Source organism: Sphaeramia orbicularis, chromosome 8, assembly GCF_902148855.1.
Source record: "Sphaeramia orbicularis chromosome 8, fSphaOr1.1, whole genome shotgun sequence".
Classification (NCBI taxonomy): domain Eukaryota; kingdom Metazoa; phylum Chordata; class Actinopteri; order Kurtiformes; family Apogonidae; genus Sphaeramia; species Sphaeramia orbicularis.
This window is the reverse complement of record NC_043964.1, coordinates 42822694-42845408: the sequence shown is the minus strand read 5'-3', so window position 1 is coordinate 42845408 and position 22715 is coordinate 42822694. Positions and strand designations below refer to the sequence as shown.

General features: G+C 41.5%; 1 protein-coding gene across 2 annotated transcripts; it reads right to left on the bottom strand.

Annotated features, from left to right (window-relative positions):
* Positions 1-407: 407 nt before the first annotated feature.
* Positions 408-20975, bottom strand: tcf20 (transcription factor 20). Of its 2 annotated transcripts, none has more exons than XM_030140419.1 (6): positions 20671-20975; positions 10105-18603; positions 8892-8985; positions 8713-8762; positions 8490-8590; positions 408-1990 (listed from the first exon to the last, which is right to left on the bottom strand). In XM_030140419.1, the coding sequence occupies exons 2-5, from the start codon at positions 17320-17322 to the stop codon at positions 8531-8533; spliced, it is 7422 nt and encodes a 2473-aa protein (XP_029996279.1). In that variant the 5' UTR covers positions 17323-18603; positions 20671-20975; the 3' UTR covers positions 408-1990; positions 8490-8530. The 2 variants fall into 2 exon arrangements, with proteins under 2 accessions (XP_029996279.1, XP_029996278.1); XM_030140418.1 differs by having other exon boundaries at positions 8699-8762; positions 20671-20974.
* Positions 20976-22715: the final 1740 nt, after the last annotated feature.

Below are 22715 nucleotides of genomic sequence, written 5' to 3'. Positions count from 1 at the left end.
CTCATAAAAACAAATGAGAAATTGCAGTTTTATGGCTCAGTTTCTCCCATTTGGCTGCTCTAATTTCTTAAACCCTCTCTGATTTAATACAGATTAAAAAAAAAACAAAAAACAAAACAGAACAAAAAAAAACGTAGAAACCCTAACGTGATGCAACTGTTCTACAGACTGCATTCATAACCCCGTCTGCTGCGCAACATGTGACGAGTCAGAACGGGGTTACGAGCTGCCCTCGAACTGAGGAGACGGGAAGAAAACACGAGGGAGATGAGGCACGTTTGTCTGAGGGACAGAAATAGAGATGAAGATCACTTAAAATGACTTGAAAACAGAAGGCAGGGAAAGAAACCGGGAGCATAAAGAGATGACAGTGAAGCTGGTGCAAGAAATAAGAAATAGAGCAAAGCTGAAGCATTTTTTAAGTGTATTCATAATTCATATACATATTGACAAGTTTCTAATACAGCATGGTTTTGATAGTGTAACTGTCTTCTTTCAGCTTGACCTTAATTTTTTTTTTTTTACAAGAATAACAATAAAAAAATGATAAAGACAACACCATGTACGACTCACTTTTAAGTTTTATGGCAATGCTTCTTTTGAATGGATTTTGCATCTCCCGATCGTGTCATTTGCGTGTCAAACCATTCAAAAGTACGTGGTTAGGCGTATTCCCCGCCCCCACCCCACCCCTACCCCCTGCCGGGCAGTACAGTTGGCCACTCACAGCCGTTAGTTTGTATGACATCCTCTCCACAAAGTTCTGAAAACGTGTCATCGCTGTCCGAGGGACCGACGCCAGTTGAAAAACGTTAGCTTCCTATGTGTGGATGTGTGCGCCTTGTACACGATTCCACGCCCATGACAACTGTCCAAAGTCCCGTCCTCCATCTTCCTTCCCAGTCCGAACGGTCCAAGATATCAGACGGGCATTAGTCCGTAGTGTTATCGCCGCCTGTTTCGTCCTTCTCTTTGCACATTACGAACAATTGTACTTGAAAAATAAGATTGTGTCCATCTGATTTTTCATGATCTGTACCGTAAAAACCCCGATGATGAAAAATAAGAACACTTTTCAAAAGGACCAAAATGGAATCAAAGACCCAGATATCTGCAACGTTTTTTTGTCGTTTTGTTTTTTTTTTGTTCAGTTTCACACACACTCGCTTCTCACTCATACACGTGACGTTTTGAAAGGCAACAGATGTCCGTTCTCCAAGGCAATAATGTCTTTGTGGCAAACTCGACCCTGACATTCCCTGAAATCATCGCTCTGGTTCCTCCCTCTCCAGGAATGAAACAGAAAATCCAATCATGAATATAAAGTGAGATACATCCATTTCATTTCGATGAGTAAATACTGATGAGGATACAAAATAATAATGAGGACTAAAATAATAACTGTGATCATCCTAATATGGTAAGATAATACTCATTTTGAGAGGATACAAACATCGCATCGTTTTCTTTTTCTGGGTTTGATAACCAACAGGCTCCCGATACACAAGCAACAGAAAACCTGGAGGGGAAAAAAAAAAGATAAATGATAATACAGATGATGATAAACAAGAGTTTAACACTTTGAGGGAATCTCAGCAAAATCAAAGTGAGCCTAGAGAGGAAGTGTGATTCTTTTGTTCTTTACAAAAAAAGTTCTTTTAGTTCCTCCGTCTTGTCTCGACGTCCCATTTTATTCCACTTTGATCTTTGTAGAATTATTTTTTTCTTGTAGTTCCGTTCCTCTATGTTGCATGTCCTTTTTTTTTTTTTTTCTTTTTCTGTTTTTAGGTATAGAGCGATAATTCTCTTAGGGGAAAAAAAAAAGGTTTCTTTTCTCCATTGTCTTAAATGTAAATGATGCTAATTCCTGTTGAGAAATTATACATTCCCTTTTGTTATTCTCCGTCGCAGATGCCAGTCGTATCCTTTTCACGTTTGGGGGCTGCGTCGCAAACTAATCACTTGTCGCTCTTCTGCTGTCCAAACTTACCTGGAAAAAAAAAGACACAAGATTAGGGTTAGCGTTATTCACAGAGACACATTTACTGAACGTCTCTGCTGGGGAAACCAGACACAGCACAGGTATTAGGGAAGTGTATCACACATTGAGATAGGTTATTAGTTTTAAATAATCTATTCTTTTATTTTTTTTGAACATATATTTTTTTTATTTGGAAAGATACTTTACAACAGATATCTAAGCACATTTGTATACCATGTCTGAAAAATCAACAATGGTAAAGCATGAAATTTAACACACACGTTCCATATAAATTCTGTTTAGAAAAAAAAAGACTGTTCTTGAATTAAGTCTTCCCACTTTATATACACCCATATATATATATATATATATATATATTTTTTTTTTTTTTTTTTTTTTTTTTTTTGTTAAACATACCTTAGAACAAAAAGGTGTCACGTTTTTCCCTTATTTTTATTATTTTTATTCCAAAAGTCATACAAATTTCAGCTCCAGTACATTCAACCAGTTCAATTATAACTTGTCATTTCCATTTAAATTAAATCTGGCTTCAGTGGGGTGATATATACAATCCATTTTGACCACATTTCCATAAATTTGTCCTGTTTTACTTTAATGAAAAGGACAGTTTCTCCATTACATAGATTTCATAGATTGCTTTTAACCTAAATAATCTATTCAATGTTGAATAATTTACTAGTTTATGTGACTATGGTCCTGTCTTAAACCACATATTTTCCCTTGTTTATGGCAGTGTCTGGTAGCAGGGACCCAACGGACAAACTGGGACAAACCCTGGTGGTTCTGTCCATCTGTCTGTCTGTCAGTCCTCTGGTGCATATGAGAACATGCTGCATAGTTGATCTAATTCATGGGTGTCAAACAGGGGCTGCATTCAGCCCAACATGATCTGAAGTGGGTCAGACGGGTAAAATAATAACAATAATATATTAATAATGTCAACTCCAAACTTTTCTCTGTTTTATACTGAAAAAAGTAAAATTATATGATGAAAATGTTTACATCTACAAACTATCCCTTAAGTAATGTGAATAATAGGAACTATGTACAAAGTGAAATTTCTTCAGAAAAATAAGTGCGATTTTAACAATATTATGCCTCTGCTTATCATCTACATATGTGCATTAAAACTTGCAGATCATAGTGGCTCTACAAATACACAAAACATGAAGTAACCGGCAGAATATTAAAATTGAACTCACATCTCTTAAGACATTTCAGGTTATTCACATTCACACATCTAAATATTTTCATGTAATGTTACTTTTTTACACTTAAAACAAAGAGAAACATTTGGAGTTGTCAGTCTTTATATTTTGATAGCATTTTACTAACTGAGCCACTTGAGATTGAATTGGGCTGAATGTGGAACCTGAACTAAAATGATTAACATCTTCAGTGTTGTTTTTGCATTTCACAGATTTATCCCAGGGGCTGGATTGGACCCTTTGGCGGGCGTATGTTTGACACCCGAGGTCGAATTTAAAGATCGGCAACATTTTACCTTAAAGACCTGTACATAATCTGAAAGAATAGAAAAAATACACTAAGTAACTTTAAAAACGCACAATAAAATTCATGACTGTTTTACTTTTTATCCATGGACTATATTTCCAATTATAGATGTTCTTATTGCACACATTCTGGGAGACATACAGACAAGATTTTGAATGGTGGAGTGATGGACACCAAGGTGATGTGCATGTCCGTCTGTGTCATTCCTGCATGCAGCATCCCGACTGCCTGATCACGGTTGGCTGCACTCAAGCGTAGCATTTTTGCTGCAGACATTTTCCCCATTTTCACTTCAAGGTTTTTATAGGGAGGGTCACATGTGTACAAAGCCTACACATTTTTAGTTAACAATTTAGCCCATCCCAGTATTTCACTCCCCTGCCCAGTTTCTACACTTGTGAGTACAACGTTCATAAATTGGTCTGTGGCTGAGAAAAAGCACAATCAGTCAGGCAGAACAACAGTATATTGTGTGTCTGAGAAGCTGTTTGGAGCATCTGAGTACATCTCATGACAATTCTAGGAAATTTTTAAATGTGTGTTTTTAAAGTTGCTTAGTGTAGTTTTTTTGTTGTGGCAAGAACAAGAACAAAGTTAGTTCTGGCCAGTACATGTCATACTCAAGTGCAGAACTCCTAGGAAGGCCTCTTGTTTTCCGCATTAAGTCAAAGTCAGCTTTATTGTCAGTTTTGCCATATGTACACTGCATACAGAAAACTGAAATTACCAAACTCTAAGGCCCCACAGTGCAAAAAGAACATAATAGGAAAAAAATACAATACAATACAATATAACTATAAACAGCATATATCTATAAACAGCAAGGAGTTGAGGAGATGATAAATAGACAATTAAGACCACGCCCACTTCAGATTCCTGACCAATCACACAACAGTAGTCAGACACCACATGAGAAAAAAGTTCTGCCTGGATGATGTGTCGAGCATAAGCTGTGAGAACTACTTGCAGAGTATCTGATAACCTTAATGCAAAAGCAGTGCACAGTTTTTGCCATGTTTCCAGCTTCTTTTCAGGACTTCAGAGGTAAAATGTCAATCACAGTCCAGTGTCAGTTCTGGATTGTCAAAATCTGTGATTTGCATGGACTTCAGTCACATTTAACATTGTTTTGGCTCACTTGGAATGCCATCAAAGGTGATATGAGAAACAATATCTGATGGTACCTTGTATTCCCTGCTCTCATGCAGCGGAACGTCAACAAGTGACAGCTCCCCACAAAACATGGACTCAAACATAAACTTGATGTAAGTGCACTTAGTGCAGGAATGAAGCATGAAGTCATGTTACAAAAGAAAACCTATAACCCATTCCTTCTTTTCTCATCTGTGTACAGTCACACTTTTACAGCAAAACTCAGACCACTGTAGAAGCATAAAGCATTGTTTATACTTGTGTAAAACGTACCAGTTACATCCGGAAGTAATAAACCTGCAGGGCCTCTACCAATACCTGCATAAATAAAGTGGATTTAATATTAAATGCATCAAACTTCCATCATAAATTACAAACCAAAGCTATAGAAATTGTACAATTATGCACACTTTTCTATCCACCCATCTATGATGCACTGTACTCTTCTCTTTCTGCAGTAATGCTGCATAAAGATAAAGAAAAGATGATAAGACTTTTGTGTGCTTAGTTTCCATGAGGACGGGCTGAAGTGAACGCGAGGGGGAGGACATGGCAGGGAGTAAAACTTGGGAGTACAGCCGCTAAGGTGAGCTGAGACGCAGCCAACACACAGTCAGAGTGGCTGCAGAAATGCTGCGTGAAATTAAATTGGAATGTCTAAATAGAAAAAGGCACAAACAGCCTTGAGGCAACAAATTAGAGTCCATTTACCGAAGGCCCACTAATGAGAAAGCGGCCTCCCACCAAACAATGAAACAACACTGCTTCCCAGATGAAAATTTATTAGAGGTGATCGAACCTATTTGGTGGTGAGTTAGCTGCAGAACTGCCTTAAATTAAATGCTTGCATCGAGTTAGGGACATTGTGTTTTCCAGTCAATTATTTAAAAGAAAAATAATCAGAAATGTTGTTTGAATGGAGGCAGATTTGTAGAAGTGAACCCTCCAAATCAATTGAAAGAAAACCGAACATGTCTTAACAAATGCAAAAATGTTTGCCATTAAAAGCACCATAAATACACTTCACATGGGTTTCAAAACAGAGATACCAAGATTAAACATGAAGTCATTCATGTGACAGAATTAACATGTTAAAAAATATACAGGTTGTCCACAAAGTCCCCTTACAATTTAATAAATGTATTACAAATGCAATTGATGAGATATGTTAATCAGATTTGTTCTATGTACTCAGTGGTTATCAAAGTTTTTAATCACATTGCATTTGTGTATTTCAGGTACCCTATTGATGAAATAGGTTCTGTTAAATAACCCCCTAAAAAAATGGCTACTCCAAAAGGCATAATGTGTATCATGGTTTATTGAACCAAAATTGGACATGCAGACTCAATGAAGCTACAGGGTTAAGTATAGAAGACATCCATAGAGAGGGACAGTGTTGGATAAAGGGAGGAGTGGATGATCAAGCCCTCAGATATCACTGCCCTGGATTTATTTCTATGGGGTTATGTTAACGATATTGTGTATTGAATAAATATACAGGACATCAATGACCTGAAGTTCAAGAGCACTGATGCCACTGACACCACTGATGAGGCTATGATACAGCCAACATGGAAACAAATCCAGTAGCGTCTGGATGTGCTTCATGCAACTAATGGTGTCCATACAGAGGTGTACAAAATGAGGCAAAAAAAACTTCAATATCTACTTTTAATATTGTAATAATTTCCACAGATTTGTTTATTTATTTGCTGTTGTAGAAAATTTGTTAAATTGTACAGACATTTTATTGACACCCTGTATTATTAAAAATGTTGATAAATGAGTTAGTAAATGTTAAACGAAGACAAAAATTAATTGGAAATCATCACAAAAACAGCTGTAAATAAATGTGTTAAATTGTTTATGGACACCCTGTTTTTTTTTAACTTGGTGTGGCCACCAACGTGATCTTTATTGATCAATTGATTAGCTGAACTATTTTTCAGAAGATACTATTACTCAAGATGTGCTTTGTTGTCCACATTAACCATCTTTTCCTGAGCATCTGTGTGAAGCATAGTGGAACCTTTTGCTGCAGTCTGAGATAAAACAAAGAATGAGTACGTGATGCCACTGCCACAAACAGATGTGAATGTGTGGTTGACACCTGAAAAACTTCAGCATAACAGTGATATGATCTACCGATCCTTAGTCTGTTGATAATGTAAACAGACCAGTCTGTCACTTTAACTTAAAGTACAAGGGGATTAAACCAGTTTACTTCTATGGAGTGAAAACGATCCATCATTCTGAGCCCTCGTCTTGGTCTTTTCCCAGATTTGTTGGACTATTGTGGACATTCTTGAAATTCAACTGGCAACACAAGCAGATAATTGTTGTTAATTAAGATTCATCTTTTTTAATGGCCATGATAATTTGGAAACTCAAATGGCACTTTACACACAGGCCTGAGTTCTGTTATTCCCTCCCTTATGTTTTCATCAGGGTTTGTCTGTCTGTTAGCAAGATACCTCAAAAAGTTATGGATGGATTTTGATGAAATTTTCAGAAAATGTTGATACTGGCACAAGGAACCAATGATTAAATTTTGGTAGTGATGGGGGGGGTTTGTTTGTTTGTCCATTTTATAGCACGATAACTGAAAAAGTTATGGAAGGATTTTGATGACATTTTCAGGATATGTTGATAACGGCACAACCAGAACGAGACCATATGGGACACAACCGGAAGAGGCTGAACTTCACTTACAATAGAAGTAATGGCTCTGTTGTGCACTTTGCTGCAGCTGATATTGTATATTACTGTTCCAAGAGATGGTGATTAGCAGAAAACACAGACAGCATGTTTAAAACCCCCCTTGTTGTGTGTTTAACTCTTTCAATGCCATGGGCCGATTAAATTGGCTTTACGAATACAACCTTTAAAGTGCCACGGGCCGATCAGATCGGCTTTGGAGAACACGCCATATTTGTGTACAAACAAACCATCCACCCCCATTTCTTTCTCACATTTCGATGACGTTCTTTCTGTGTCCCCCTTTTGAGACCAATCAGACGGGAATTTGAGGTCACGCGACCGAATAAATTATGCAAACTACGATCAATAATGAATCGGCTGCGTCCGGTGCGTTTTGAATCTAATCAGCAATCGGTCGGATGTTACTGAGCGGTTTCCCGCAGGATTCTTCAAATATTATAAAAACGACGCGAAATACTGAAAAACGGCCAAATTCTGTGGCACTTTTAAGGCTTATTACCACCTTAACTGTCTGGCACCGAAAGAGTTAAATACTCCTGACTTCAAGCTTCAGTCTTAAAAAAGTAGCCTTTCATTACAGATTGCACAATAATATACTTAAAAATAAATCAATTTCACCAATTGACAGTCACAACCATTTCAGTGAAACAAAATGTACTTGTGATATCAGATGCTGATGTAACAGTAATAGAAAATGTTTTCAAAAGAAATTAAAACTTTTCTTGTTTACACAATGGACATGAAATGGAAAGAGTATTGATAATATTGAAAGATGTCTTATGATTTGTATCAGACCGCTACTGTTTGGTGAATGAGCATAAATCTATAGCACTTATTCTGTTTGTTTATTTATTTTTGTTGCATTGGGCTGTTTATGTGTGTGTGTGTGTGTGTGTGTGTGAATGGTGTAAAATTAATGTAAACAATTAAAATTGTAATGTAACGTAGCGGAGACCCCAGGAAGAATAGCAACTAATGTTTCAGTTGCTAATGGGAATCTTAATAAATGAAATGAAACCGTATTAAAAGCATTACATGTAACTGTAGACAGAAGCTGCATTTCCTACATGTGTATCTTTGTCTTGGGTGAACTTACAGCTCCCAGACTCCTGTTTGTCCTCTTCCTCTTTGTTTTGCTCAGCCTCTCTCTGACTGTTCCAGGTACACTGGCTTGGCTGGCCGGATGCTTTGGGTAAACTGAGAGGAGACAGAAAAGAAGCACAATATCTGAGCCACTGATTTAGGAGTAAGGAGCTAATGAAAAATGATATTCACTAAAAATCACACAACAGTATGAAAACCAACCTCTCCTTCTTTACCTTGTGCTTCGGACACCGCAGCGAGAAGTTATCTTCGTTCAGAGAACAGTCTGGAGGTGAGAGAGAAAACATCAACCCTTTACAGACACTGTTACTTAGAGACAAACCAACAGTAGTGTTTTACGTCTGTATTTTACATGAACCACACTTTTTACTTGTGCCTTGATATCACTGCTCACCTGCTTCAATCGCACAAAGGTAGTGGTAGCTAAGTGTACAGCCTTTACTGTAGCAGCCCAGGGTTGAGCCAACCATCTCACAATGAGAGCAGCACTTAGAGAAGAAAACAGACAGAAGAAATCAGACTCAAAATGTACTGTCAGGTTAATACAGGCATACAACGGAAGCTAGACAACACCTGCAGACAATGTGTTAACAAGTCCTTATACTATGACACCTTGAACATCATTGACTTTTCATTTTTTCATGCACAAATTATGAGAAACAATTAAATATACATGTGTACATATATATATATATATATATATATTTTTTTTTTTTTCCTTTTCTCATTTTATTCTGTTTTATATTACATCACGTAACTTTTTTTTTTTTTTTAATTATCTGCTTCAGAGATAAAATGTGCTAAATCTGACATACTTTGAATAGATGAATCAGAAGACAATCACCAAAGTGCAGGTTGACTAATGGTTTTAAGATATATGCTGCTGAATGCCAAAACTGTTTAACAGCTTTGTCCATCAGGCTGTCAGGATGCTGAACTTTGTCCATTACCACCCCCCTCTGCCCCCGGATAGCAACCCACCCCCACATTTACTGCACAAAGACTGTAGACTACATTTTGTGATGCTCTCTCATTGCTGACTGTCTACTTCACTTTATTACAAATACTGCACTATTGTCATACCTGCTGCTGTTACTGTCATATCTGATGCTGTTCTGATCTATTATTCACCTCATAACTGTTGCTGTTTTGCACAACCACTGCTTTTGAAAACAGACTTACATAGACACTTTATATTTTATTATAGTTTATTCTTTATATCACCTATTTATGCTTATTCTATTTGTTTTACCTGTTCTTAACCATTTTTTACAGGGCTTTTTTATTCACAAAGTGAGAGAGAGACGATATCTCAATTCTCTGTTCACATTTTGATCCAATACTGTATCTAGAAAACTAAAATTAAGCGGCTCTTCTGATTTAGTCAGTGTTGATTCTGTTATTCTAGAAACATTTTATTTATAGACCTGTGTTAGATATTAAAAAAAAAAAAATGTTGAAGTCTAACTAACCCTCTATTACCTCTTTGCAGGGCGAATACCATAAATATGAGGTACAAATATTCCCTACCCTATGAACAGACATAAAGCTGTAAACCTGAGCTGTCCCAAACCCAAACAGGTCAAATGTAAACAGAGGACACTCACTGTTTCTCTGGCTCCATCTAGTGCCTCCTGCAGGCCGTACAGTCTCCCATTAACAAGGTACACTCCACTGGTCCACACTATGCATCCTTCGTGCACCCACAGCTCCTCTGGATCCATGGGCATCTGAGGCAGCTGGGCAAGTTGGGCCAGAGGTCCCAGGGAGTCTAAGGCCGGTGGAGGGGGCTGGAAGGGGAGGGACGCCTTGCTGTTGGAAGGCACCATCCTGGGGGAATCCTCACTAGATTTGTGCCTCCTTTTAAAGCGGGGGTGTGAAGTGAGCTTTCTGTGCTGAGGCCGTTGCTGGGCTTCGTCTACAGGTGGTGGTGGAAGCGGAATCTGCTGCTGCTGCTCTTTCTGCTCGCTTTCAAGGTCTGACTCTCTCTTGAGCTCAGGGATGGGTCTGCTATCTATATTCATGTCCCAGCTTAGAGATGATGTTTTACTGGTAGTAGAAGAGGAGGAGGAGGAGGAGCAAGACGAGGCAGTGTTACTGAGCGCGCCAGCCACGTGCATCATCATTTCCTCCCTTCCAGCTGGAGAGGCAGTTGCGACTGTCATGGTGAGAGATGTTGGGTTGGAATCCAGGCTGATAGCATAGTCACTCTCAGATGAGGGCTTGGCAAACTGACCCTCTTGTGTTTGTGTGTCTTGGATAGAGCTCGGAGTATTTGTGTCTGAATTTGGTCCTGTTTTGTTTGTGCCTGCGGTTGCCTGACACTGTCTGACCTGCGGCTGGTTCTTGGGGAGTTTTGCAGCGTATTCAGCTGGATAGAAAGGCCCGTAGAGATCTCCGAGGTGTTTGTAATTTGCCCATTTCTGACACAAGCAGCAAAGCAGTCTGCCAGAGTGACTGGTCTCTGTAATCACAGGGCCTGAAACAACATAACCAGATGAAGGAAGAGCTTTTCCCGACTGAAGTGTAGTTTCCACCTCATCTGTCTCTCTTTTCTCAGATTCTCTGTCTCTCCTAGATAACTGGAAAGAAAGAGCTGAGGTCAGGAGAGAATCAATTCCACTCCCGCCAGCTTTCCCTCCAACTGCACTCCGCTCTCCTTTCATCTTGTCCTCTTCTGCATTTACAATGGTGCACACTGCCCCAATCTCTGGGATTTTTTTCTCTACATGTATGTGTGGAACAAACAGGCCTTTTCTGTTTGGATCCACGAATGCTCTGTTAGTTAGACTCCCTCCTGGCCCTAAAGGTAGATCTGGGTCATCTTTGGCCACTGGTGGTGCTGGTGCTGCTGCTGCCGTTGCTCCTCTCCTCCTCCTCCTCCTTTGCTGTCCTCTTCCTTCTAGCGATTCGTCTTCGTCTTTCACACCTCTGCGTCTTCGCCGCACAGGTTTGACCTCGGCCTCTGGTTGTGTGTCCTCACTCTCCAAGTCCACTTTGACTACCTGTGTTAAAACAGGCGGGGCAAGTGGAGGAGTGTTTTTCTTGTCCAGCAGAGGGGGTGCAGCAGAGGGTGGGGTGCTGCTGGTTGGCTGCACCGTCTGTGGGCTCATGGCAGCTGCTGGAGTCGGGGTGGGCGGGGCAGGTGGAGTGCTAAGAACTGCTGTCTGAGTCTGGCCTTGAGTCTGGGCTTGAGACAGAGTCTGTGCCTGAGTCTGGGCTTGATTCTGAGCCCGTTTTTGTTTATTCACGCTTCCCACAGGCCTGCCCTTCTTTTTGCCAGATGGGAAATAGCCTTTTGGCACAATACTCTCCGGCGGCTTTGAATCCTGTGGGGACAGACTGGACCTACTGGATGACATCTGATGTTGTCTGTTCAGCATGTGTCCTTGAACCTGGCTGTGATGGGGCGGGGTGGTTCCATAATAATCACTGCCAGGATAATCATCAAATCCAATGCCAGATTCTTGAAGTTTCTGTCGAAGAAGGTTAGCGGCAGACTGCTCTCCTCTTCGTGTCTCAAGCTGCTGATACGTGTTGGTGAAGTGCTGAATGTCTGACAGGGCAGACGAGGACGGGGGTGGGGAACCCTGGACTGGGCGGGGAAGAGGTGGAGGAGGTGGTAAAGGTCCGAGTAATGCAAAATCTTCCTTGTCACCAGATGCTGATCCCACAGCGGCTGCTAATCCAAAGTCAAAGTCTTGTTGTTTGATGGCTTGAGATGTCTGATGAGGATCACATGGATAGGCCGATGGGGGCAAAGGCCCAGCCTCATCAACTCCTCTAAAAGGAATCATGTCATTTAATGAGTGGCTTTCATCCATGTAACTATCATCCCCTCCTGAAACCCTAGGGAAATGTGCTAAGTCTTGGTCCTGTGAATCATTAAATGGTTGTATTTCTGAGTGAGAGAAGCCTGGGTAATGATTTGACTCATCAGCATGGCTTGCTGGCTTTTTAATATTTGGTGTGATTTTCTGCACTATTGCCTCTAGTTTCAAACCTCGTCCTTTCCTGGTAGGCAAAACCTTGGCGTTACCACCTGATGGTGATAGTGCTTGTGAGTAGGTGTTCTCTCCGGGCAAAGGGGAAGACAGCCTGGGACATGGAATATCTGAACTGCATGAGTCATCCTCATTGTGATGGCTCGACTCGGACTGAGCCCCAGGAGAGTGATGTGAATTTGTGGCAGCCCTCTGCTGAGATGCGTCCTGGAGTTGCCTTTTGGCAGGAATAGGAGAGATAAAAGAACGGACTCTCCTTCTCAAAATTAATGGATTTGTGTCTGCAGAACCCCCAGCTTTAGTCTGACGCTGCTGCACCTGTGGTTGAGTGGAGTTCACATCAGTTGGTGGCTTAGTGGCACTGGATGGGGGATTTAAACAGGGGTGTTTGGCCTCCTCAGCAGCTCCTCCTCTGGAAACATCAGACTCTGCAGCATTTGTGCCTTGGCTCACTGGTGGAGGGACCAGGTTGTGTGAAGCTACAGGAGGGGGAGGGGGAGCAAGAGAAGGAGGTGGCTGAGTTCTGTAGAAGGATTCTCCTTCTATAATTCTTGCCCCATCTCTGCTGGAGTGTGTTGCTTCCCACATTTTCATATCATAGTAAGCGCTTTGATGATGAAGGGATGGTTTGTTTGTATGTTGTTCACTTGCCACATCTGCTTGCGAGATCATCCTCTGTCTCTGCTCTGATTGGCTGATCTTGTGTCTTCCTGGAGAGGACGCAGGCTGCATCATTAGGTCCTTAGATGGCCTATTCATTGCTTTTACCCAATCACTCATATCATGGGGGTGATGAAGAGGGGCACGAGGGTGAGGATACATCTGCATTTTATTTGCAGGTTGAGACTGTGGGGATAAATTGTGGAATGGATGGTGGGAGGGGAAGTGGGGGTTGTTACGTTGCATCATGTTGCCATCTCTTGTGTCCCCGTATCGATAGCCAGGAAAAGCACTGGTATTTCCAGTTGATAAATCAACACCCCGCAGATAGGACTGATGCCTTGATGGTGAGGACAGAGGATTAGTGCTCATAGGATGAGGTAAGGGGGCAACATCAACATTACCTCGCCTATAGGGGTCAGTATTCATTACAACAGTTGAATGAACAGACTTTGAATGATATTCTAAATCAGGCTCATTAGCACCCCCACTGCCATGATGAACACTTTGTAAATTTGCTGCATCTGGGCCAGTCTCTTTTGATGCCATTTCCATTTTCACCACTTGTTTCTCTCCAGTATCCTTTTTACTCAGATCATTGGCTGCTGCTGGAGAGGAAAATGGCTGTTGAATTACAGAGGCTCCACTCTGACTTTTCTCCCGCTCCCTCTCTCTGTCACTTTCCCTGTCCCTCTCTGGTGTACTGCGTCTGTTTGGCGACACATCACAGATGACAGAGCGCCGCTCTGATGGGGCTAATATGGAGCCTGATGATTTCTGAGACTCAGTTTGACCAGTGCTGCCTGTGAGCGGCTCTGGCTCTTGCAAAAGGAGCTCCTGCACAGCAGAGGAGTGAGTGGAGACATTAGACAGCGCTTTTCTCTGTGGCAGAGAATAGTCAGCTAAGTTTATATGTTTTGGTGGGGGTTGCTGAGATTCTGTAGCATGTGTTAAATTACTTTGGGACCCACCCACTTCGGCTTTTTCAGTATTCTGCAATATCTTTGTACTGGACATTTCTGATTTCACTGAAGACTGAGACTCCGTGGCAAAATCAGGCTCATTTCCATGCCTCTGGCCTGGATGTGGGGGCTTTCCAGAGCTACCCATTTGAACAGAATGAGCCTCAGTTACTCCAGTTTGCATCCGCATACTTTCAGACACACCATATGGGTGTCTGGTTTGAAACTGCTGTGGGAGATTGGCAGGATATGCTTGTTCTGGTCTGCTGTAACGTCTATCTAAATTGTAACCTTGAAGAACCTCTTGCAAAAGACTTGGAAATTGCTGCATTTGTGAATTATCCTCATGACCTTTAGCTGCTGCTCCCTGCCCCCTCTTTCCAAAAGCCTCAGCACCAGAATCTTTTAGATTCATAGAGCCAAAACCAGTTTGTGATTGTTGGTACCCTAAGTATTTGGAATTTGATTCTATTACACCCCCTGGGCCCATCCTCCCTCTGTTCTTCATTGACAAATCTGAGCCATATGTTGATTCAGGGTAGCCATATTTCTGTGGTCCAGGCTGCAGAGGGTTTTGAGGCCGTCCAAAATTCGGTTTCTGATGGTGGGAAGAATAGAGACTAAGATCTACACCTTCTTCCCCATTATGGCTGCTGGACTCTCTTATGTATGAATGTGATTGTTTTTCTTCTATGCAGTTGTCTTGGTTTTGCTTGCTTTTTTCAACGTGGCTTCCATCAGACCGAGCCGAAACAATCACACCAACACCGCTGGCACTTTGCTGCTCCTCAAATGTGTGCTTTTCTTCTCTCTCATTATTTTGTAATTTGGATGCAGTGAGCAACCTGTTTTCTTTGTCCTGACCATTTGCTGTATTGACTTCTTGAATTTGGCTGCTGCATTTCTCAGATTCATCACCTGCACCTTCACTTTCCTTTTTAATTACTTCATTTTTAACATCTGTTGTCTTTCTATGTGCCCCCCTGTGGTCATTATAAGTTAAACCAAGTTCTGAGACACAATTTGGCTGTGGAGGAGGAATACTAGAGGAGGTGGATGAGGGGGATGAGGAAACTGGAGGTGTTGAATGTGATGGTGGGCCAATCTCTGAAGACTGACATCCAAAAGGTGGGGATGATGAAGAAGGAGCATTAGCCTCAATTGTCTTTGTTTCAGAAATAACTAGCTCTTTTGACTGTGAATCGGAGGTGACTGTTTTAACATTTGGCATTTGTCCAACTTGTGGTTGGCTTTGACTCTGAGACAGGGGGGGATAAACACTGGGTTCAGACCCACTGCTGGCTCCACTCATTTGTCTAACCCTCCCATGTTCCTCCTCAGAAAACTGCTCATCTCGCTCCATCTTGGTCCCTGTTGAGCCTCCTGTGGACATTAGTGAGGAGTCTTCATCAGCACCAGCATCTAAGCTCGTAGTGTCGCCAACCCCCGCTCCACTTCCATCTTTAACTGTGCTTGTACTTGAGGCTGCACTTGCATTTCTACTCCTTGGCTGTGATGGGGGAACATTATGTGTTCCCTGTTGCATCTGCCCACCATCCTTTCCTTTCTTCTGTGAAAGCACTGTGTCAGTGAGGAGCATGTGCTGAACTGTGTTGGGTAAATTGGCTACTTGTGAACTCAAGGCATTAAGACTATTCAGGCCAGCATCCTGCATTTTGTCAAGTGGAGAAGATGAGTAAACAGAAGAGCCATCCTCTCGAGATCCAATTCCTGTGCCCAGACTAATTTTGCTGCGCCCTGCTGGAGGAAGACTGCTTCCCCCGACTGCAGTCATGGCGTGAGCCTTATGACTGCCACTGCTACCACAACTACTGATGCTGCTATTTGAATTGGGTGTGGGGCTTAATTGAGGCATGGTCTGCAACAATCTGCCATGACCATGGCTGCTACGGGGATTTGATGTAGGAGGATGTGAAGGACCATGACCTGAGGGGTTTCCATGTGCCTCTGAGACACCCATCAAAGGAGAAGGAGAGGAGCTACAACTAGGAGAATGCACTGCAGAGGCAGCTGGGGAGGGGTTGGATATTGGGCTAAAGTTTTGGTTAATTTGTGCCTGTTGCGCATTGGGGTGCATCGGAGATTTGGATAATTCTATTGATGTTCCTTGAGGTATACTGGGATTGGAGGCTTGGTGATGTTTAGCATATACAGAACCTGGAGACGGGCCCTGGTGCTGCATCTTGAGTGAGTTGTCATAACCTACTCCTAAATTGTGCTGGGAGTTGCGATGCTGTAGTGTGGCTTGCTTGTGAAGTGAATGTGTCTGTGGGGAATATCCAGGATAATTTGAAGCATGGTAACTCTGTTGAACATTCTCCATTGACCCCACATTGTTAGCAGCAACTGAACCAGAGACTGAGTTTGAACCGGAGCTGACAGTGGGAGAACTGTTGACTTTGGGATCAAACCCGGTGCTAGCAGCCCCGTCAAGATATCTCTGCGGAGGGGGGCTGTACATTCCTGATGACCCTGTGGATGCTCCACCCTGTGGGGAGTAATGCGGATACTGAGGGGTCATTCTGTGCCCAGAGTGAGGATAGCTTCTATGCTGCTGTCCATGGTGGACAGATGGGAAGGTCTGTCCATGCTGGCGGTGCTGCATTTGAGAACTTGGCACTGACTGCATTGCAGGGTTCTGACTCATGTTGTACTGGTGAGAAGGAGAGAAGGCTCCAGCACCAGCACCTCCACCTGAACCAGCAGTGGAACCATACTCTACTGGATATGGCGACATCAGGCCAGAAGATGGTGCAGCACCAGATCCAGTATGCCTGTACTGGTGAGGTATATGTCCATCAATATTAGGGTATCCAAAGCCGGTACCAAATGCCATGCCCCCTCTTCTGAGCCTGTCCTTCCCACCCATTGAAAAATAATAATCCATGGCATCCTTCCTGTAAGGGTTGTTACTGCTGCTGCTGTGAATGTTACCCTGTGGTGGCAGCTCTACAGCTCCTCTGTTTCTAGCACTGTAAGCTAGCATGTGGCTGGCTTGACTTGGGTGGTGATGGCCTCTGTGCAGGCTCTGCTGTTGCATCCCTACATAATCATCTGTCATCCTTGGGGAAATCTGGGGTTCTGCTGGCTGAGAGGGATATGGAGGTCCTCCTCCACCCCTCCCACTGAACCCAGGGGGGAGGGAGGGGGGAGCTGGACTGTTAGAAAAATTCTGCATTTTCTTTTTTTTTTTTCCCCAAGTTTGGATTAAAAACGGAAATGTCTGTCAGTGTCTATACCAGGGAATGTTTGTGATCAGAAACTGGAAAGCTTATGGCAGTAACCATAAATGAAAAATGTGAGTCTATGGCCTGGCAGTCAAACAAGAAAATGCTTTTGAAATCCACCAAAGACTTGAAGCAGAGGATTATAGATGGCAGATGTTATCACTTTTTGTAAAAAAAAACAAACAAAAAAAACAAAACAAAAAAAAGCAAAAAAATAAAACAAAACAAAACAAAACTTGGTGAGGAGGACTTTAGCAATGTTTAAAAAGGCCAAATGGTAAAAATCTTCAATTTGACGATAGTAGTTCCACTTACAAAAGTTAACTGAACATATGGACCTTAAAAACTGGAATAAAAAAAAAAGATAAAAAGATATGTACTAAAGCAGGTTTGTACTGCAGAAAAAAAGTACAAGATTAAAAGTGCACAGTCATTCCCATGTAGCTGAAGCTGTTTGGCACTGAGTAAGCATTGATGTCATTAATGACTGACACACCACGATGTGAGGCGTTCAACCTTAGATGTCTTTAGATGTACAAGTGCCGCTTTAATACCAGCTCAAGCAAGCAGAGCTATGCTAGGATTAAACTGTGTTGTGATCCAATAGCATCTTGTGCAAAAAAAAAAAAAAAAAATCTCAATAAACCCATTGAGAGTGTGTTTCATCACAGCAAAGCTTCAGTTCATCAACATGTGTAAGTTTGCCGTGACCTGACTCACACCTGTGTGAGACGTAAAATGCAGAAACTTGAATCAAGAGATCTGAATACAGACCTTCACTAAACACTCCCAGAGGCACACACTCCATTGATATTCTCTCCAGTTCTTGGATAAAGAGTGTGATATGTTTTGTGAGGTTCTTTTTCTTGGTCATTCCCTTTCAAATACTGCTTCATTTCATTTTGTGTGGATTTCTTTTAGTTTCTTGATTCATCTGGACTGTAGAAGTCTTTGGTCCCTATGAAGTAATTTTTCTTTCCTTGTCTCTGAAGCCAGAGTCTCCTTGGTTCTCTTCTGTATCTTTAGCATTTAGCTGTCTTACCTTTGTTTTTTTCTGTCAACCATCATTTAATTCTACCTAGTTCCATGGCAACAATTTCCCAAAAGGAGGGTAATCCATTTATTCCACTTCAAGTTCAGTCAATTCAAGCTCCACTTTTCTGTTCGTCTTCAGTATTTCCATGCAGATGCGTTCATTTTTCAGGAGCCACTGGCCACAATCCTTCACAACTCTGGAAATACAAAACATGATTTAAAAAGTTAGCATGCAAACAAGGCAACCATTACAATTATCAGACACTATGATAAATTATACACAACAAAAGAAATGCATTGTGGTCAAACATGAATACTAAAAGTTCTTTTAGAATGAAAGTTTAATATTCTGCTTGTCAGATTCATTAATTTCTGAAACAAATTGCATATTTATAACTACAAATATGAGCAAAAAAAAAGAAAGAAATTAATTTCTGACTTTCCTTTGGCTTTTGCTAACTTATATTATCATATTTCCATTTTACAGAAGCTAGGTACAGCTGTATGAATTAGTAGGTAAGGAAGTCTGTTGGTCTTGGACATACATTACAATAATTCAGGATTTCCAATAAGTGGACTATAAGCGACCAGTCACAATAACTACATAGGTCAAACAAATATAACTAAATAACCACAGGTGATATTCCTGGTTGCACAGATGATCCATCCAATTCACTATTGACTTCACAGCTTCAATCCTTAAATAGCATGCTTCCCTCATAACAACACTACCTTTTTTTTTTTTTTAACATGCGTCGAGAGTCCATCCTTTACTGTGCTAGAAGCTTTAACAATACATGCCTAGGCTGTCTCTTTTGACTGATAACAAACAGGTCTGTTGGGCTGAAAAGTGGGTTAGAGGCAGCATGCAATTAAGGCGACAAAGTGAGGTAGTGAAGGTCACAAGCAGTTCTTCACATGTAAACAAAAAAGCTTACAGAGCAAGGAAAGGAGGGGTCCATCTCCACCACTTTACAACACCCCTAAAACCCATTAACTCTAGGTGTATTTAAGTTGTTTTAATGGGCTTTAATTATTACTGGTGATAATTAAAGGGGATGATGCCACCTTTATGGGGTCAGTACTCATAAACGCAGTGCACAACACAAGCCCCTATAGTCTGTTTCTAATACAATGTAAAATGGTTAATGATCCTAAAACAACTTTGAGTCACTATTATTACTTGATCTAAGCCACACAATAAGTCTTCATCTGCAAGGATTACAACTCTTCATCTCATTAGTGTTATCTGTCACTCTGTTTTTATTATTATTGTGAACCTCTCATCACTAGTGCAATTGAGCCATGAAAGTGATGAGCAGTTTAATAAATATCGTGGAGAAAAGAAGGACCAGAGGGGCAACAAAATAAACTGCTCATACCTCCAGCTGCCTTGCAAATACTGCCTTCATCAAACAGGTCACATCTGAGCCTCTAAACTGTTGTAGACAGAGGGAGAATGGCAGAGATAAACTATATTTTCCTTCTCCATCCGTCTTACTAGCCTATACCTTGATTACTAATTAATCACAGCAGCTCATTGTGCACGACCAGACAGCATCATCCACAATACACATAACAGTGCAGCAATAATAAAACTGCAGTCAGTCAGCAAGTCAATCAGTTGCAGAGCTCCTAACTGATAAGAGCCTACGCAATAGTGATTAAACGCAATCACGGGTTTTATTTTAATGGTGTGCCGTGTCAAATGATTAGAAACCCTACATTTGCGTTTGTATCATAGTCTTACTTAGCTACATTAGCCCACAGCAATGTATACGCATTACTATTAGCTTTGTAGTGCTGCCTGTTTTAGCTTTAGAGGGTTAGCTTTAGCTAAAATACCTCCTTTACAGCAAACTGAACATGCGAGCAAGTCGCATATGTTGGGAGCTAGCTAAGCAATAACCACTACTTAGCACTTTAGCAAGCCAGCTAATTCACATTTATTACATTATTACAACCTTTAAGGACGTGCAGAAAACGATAGTTGAAGCAGGCTAACTCTAAGGCAGCCAAGCAGCAGTTAGCTACAAAAGAGAGGTGATTGGGTGCAGATGTTTCCCCCTCAGAAATTCACTGGGGCTCTGAGTAAATGTGTTAGCTAGCATAAATAACGTATACTAGCACCAGACCTGATGTGGGTACCGCATCAGAAAATGATCATCACGCAGCCTCTCGTTTTTTCTTGAATAGAGATAACGTAGGTCAGAACAAGGCAAGACAATCAGAGACAGGCTAGCTAACATAGTCTAAATGCATACCTGAAAACGTAGCAATACAAGGCCCCTCGAAGAGTGAAAGGCTGTTTTGTGACAATCCCGCTGCTGTGGCAGGAAACCCCAGTCTAGAGTCGACTGCTCCGCCGCTTTTCCCTCACCCTCGTTGAGTCCAGACAACCCCGACCAGCGGCGGCGAAGTCGGGGGGCCCGTCACGACACTCAGATCCTGGGCCTTTCTTCCGATTCCCCCTTTTTTCTTTTGTCCTCACCTCCAAAAATGATGAGAGCAGAGCACAATCGGGGTGCCTGTAGGTCCCGTAACCAGTGAGGTCCATACACCCCCGCCCCCTCCCCTCTTGTTCCCTCGCCTCCCTCTCTCTCTCCCTCTTTCACACACCGCTTAGGTGATTCCACCTATCTCGAACTAAAATTAAACACATTGCCATCACACAAACCTCCACTAACACATAAAGATTTCAAACATCAGTTTCCGCCTCTAAATTGCATTTGCATGCCTTCATCAGCAGCTCGACCTATTCGCTTTCCTGTTAGACTACTGTTTTTTTTCTTGCAACAGAAAGACCGCCTTGAAAATGCATACACACTCATATTCCTGCACCCCCTCCCTCATCCCTCTCCATCACATCCCTCCATCTCCCCTCCCTCTCTGAAGCTTTTGCTATTTCATTGATTTTCATCCATTTGTACCATAAAATCTACATTTCAGAATACTAATATTGTAAATGCAGTTTTTTTTTTCTTGCATATGAGCATTTTGCGTCACCTCCTTTGTTCTGATTTAATCTTGAGTGAAAGTGAATTAGGGTAGTCTAATGAAAGCAGTAGGGCACAAAGGCAACATGGAGAGGAGATAGGGTTATACTGGTAGGCTCTGTCTGAAATGAATAAGTCAATAACAGATAAAAGACAGTTGTTGAGTGAATAACACGCATTAGAGGGAGATTGCAGTGCAGCGGATGAATCTTGTTAAGTTTATTGGTTCTTGTGGTCCCTTAATGCTAAAACACAGACCTCTTGTACATGGTTATATTTTTTGTTTAGTCTTTTTTTCACAAGGAGAAAGCCACATTAATTATTCCTATAATATCTTGCTGATTAATGTTTGACACGACAGGACATCATCAGGGCCAGAACAACAATGGAGGTGCTACAAACAGAATCCTTTTCCCATTAAATGAATTGTGTTGTCTCTTCCTGAGCTTATCTGCTCTCACACAGGGCCAGCGAGTTCAGTGCAGACCCACACACACTCTCCTACCATCATAATGATGTGCCCTATGCCCCCCATCTATGGTGCTGCACTTTTAATGTACTGCAGCGTGTCATACATGCACAAAGGCGTTCACACACGTACACATGCACGCCACAGTGGACAGACATACAAACCACACAAACACTGAAATCCAGTCTGAGATACACAAACAAACACATCATGCACGCATCTTGATGCACTCACTCACTTAACTTGTCAATCACAAGAGTAAAATCCCACAGTTTCTAAACAACAGTTCAATACATTTCATTCCCTTGCAGATACACGTCTATTTCTATCATAGTTGCCATAGCAACTGCATCACAGAGCCTTAACTGTGGATGGATTTTAGGCTTCGTATCTACATTTGCTTTTTACATGTGCAATTTCATACGGGCATTCTTGTTTGCTGGTGTGATTATTTTTTGTCAAGAATCCCCTGTAAGCTGTTGTGTACTTGTATTGCCACTAAATCGAAGTGAAAGAGCTGAGAGACAAGATAAAGGGCATTGATACTCTGAGCCAGCAAGTCAGCCAATGAGGCCCATCCAATCAACAGGAGCGCCTGCTGGGATACACACAGAGTCTCTCAATAGCAGACAAGGTCACAAAATCTTCAATCCTTCAGTTGTAAAGAAAGCACTTCTGAAAACACTTAATACTCTCCAGATCGGTCTCATATGCAAACACATCATGAAAATTGTTCATATATTTTTGGTCATTGTTTTTGAACTGGTATAACCTATTGACAATCAGCTATGAGACTGATTTAAAAAAAAAAAAAAAAAAAAAAGAGTTTATGGGTGCACGGAAG

What these genes read in the sequence shown, in the direction of transcription:
- tcf20 (XM_030140418.1), bottom strand. Translation starts at nt 17,322, where the DNA reads ATGCAGAATTTTTCTAACAGTCCAGCTCCCCCCTCCCTCCCCCCTGGG. An exon ending in CACAAGGTAAAGAAGGAGAG is followed by an intron (nt 8,591 to 8,698) that starts GTTGGTTTTCAT and finishes GTCTCCTCTCAG; the next exon opens with TTTACCCAAAGCATCCGGCC. An exon ending in CAAACAGGAGTCTGGGAGCT is followed by an intron (nt 1,991 to 8,489) that starts GTAAGTTCACCC and finishes TTTTTTTTCCAG; the next exon opens with GTAAGTTTGGACAGCAGAAG.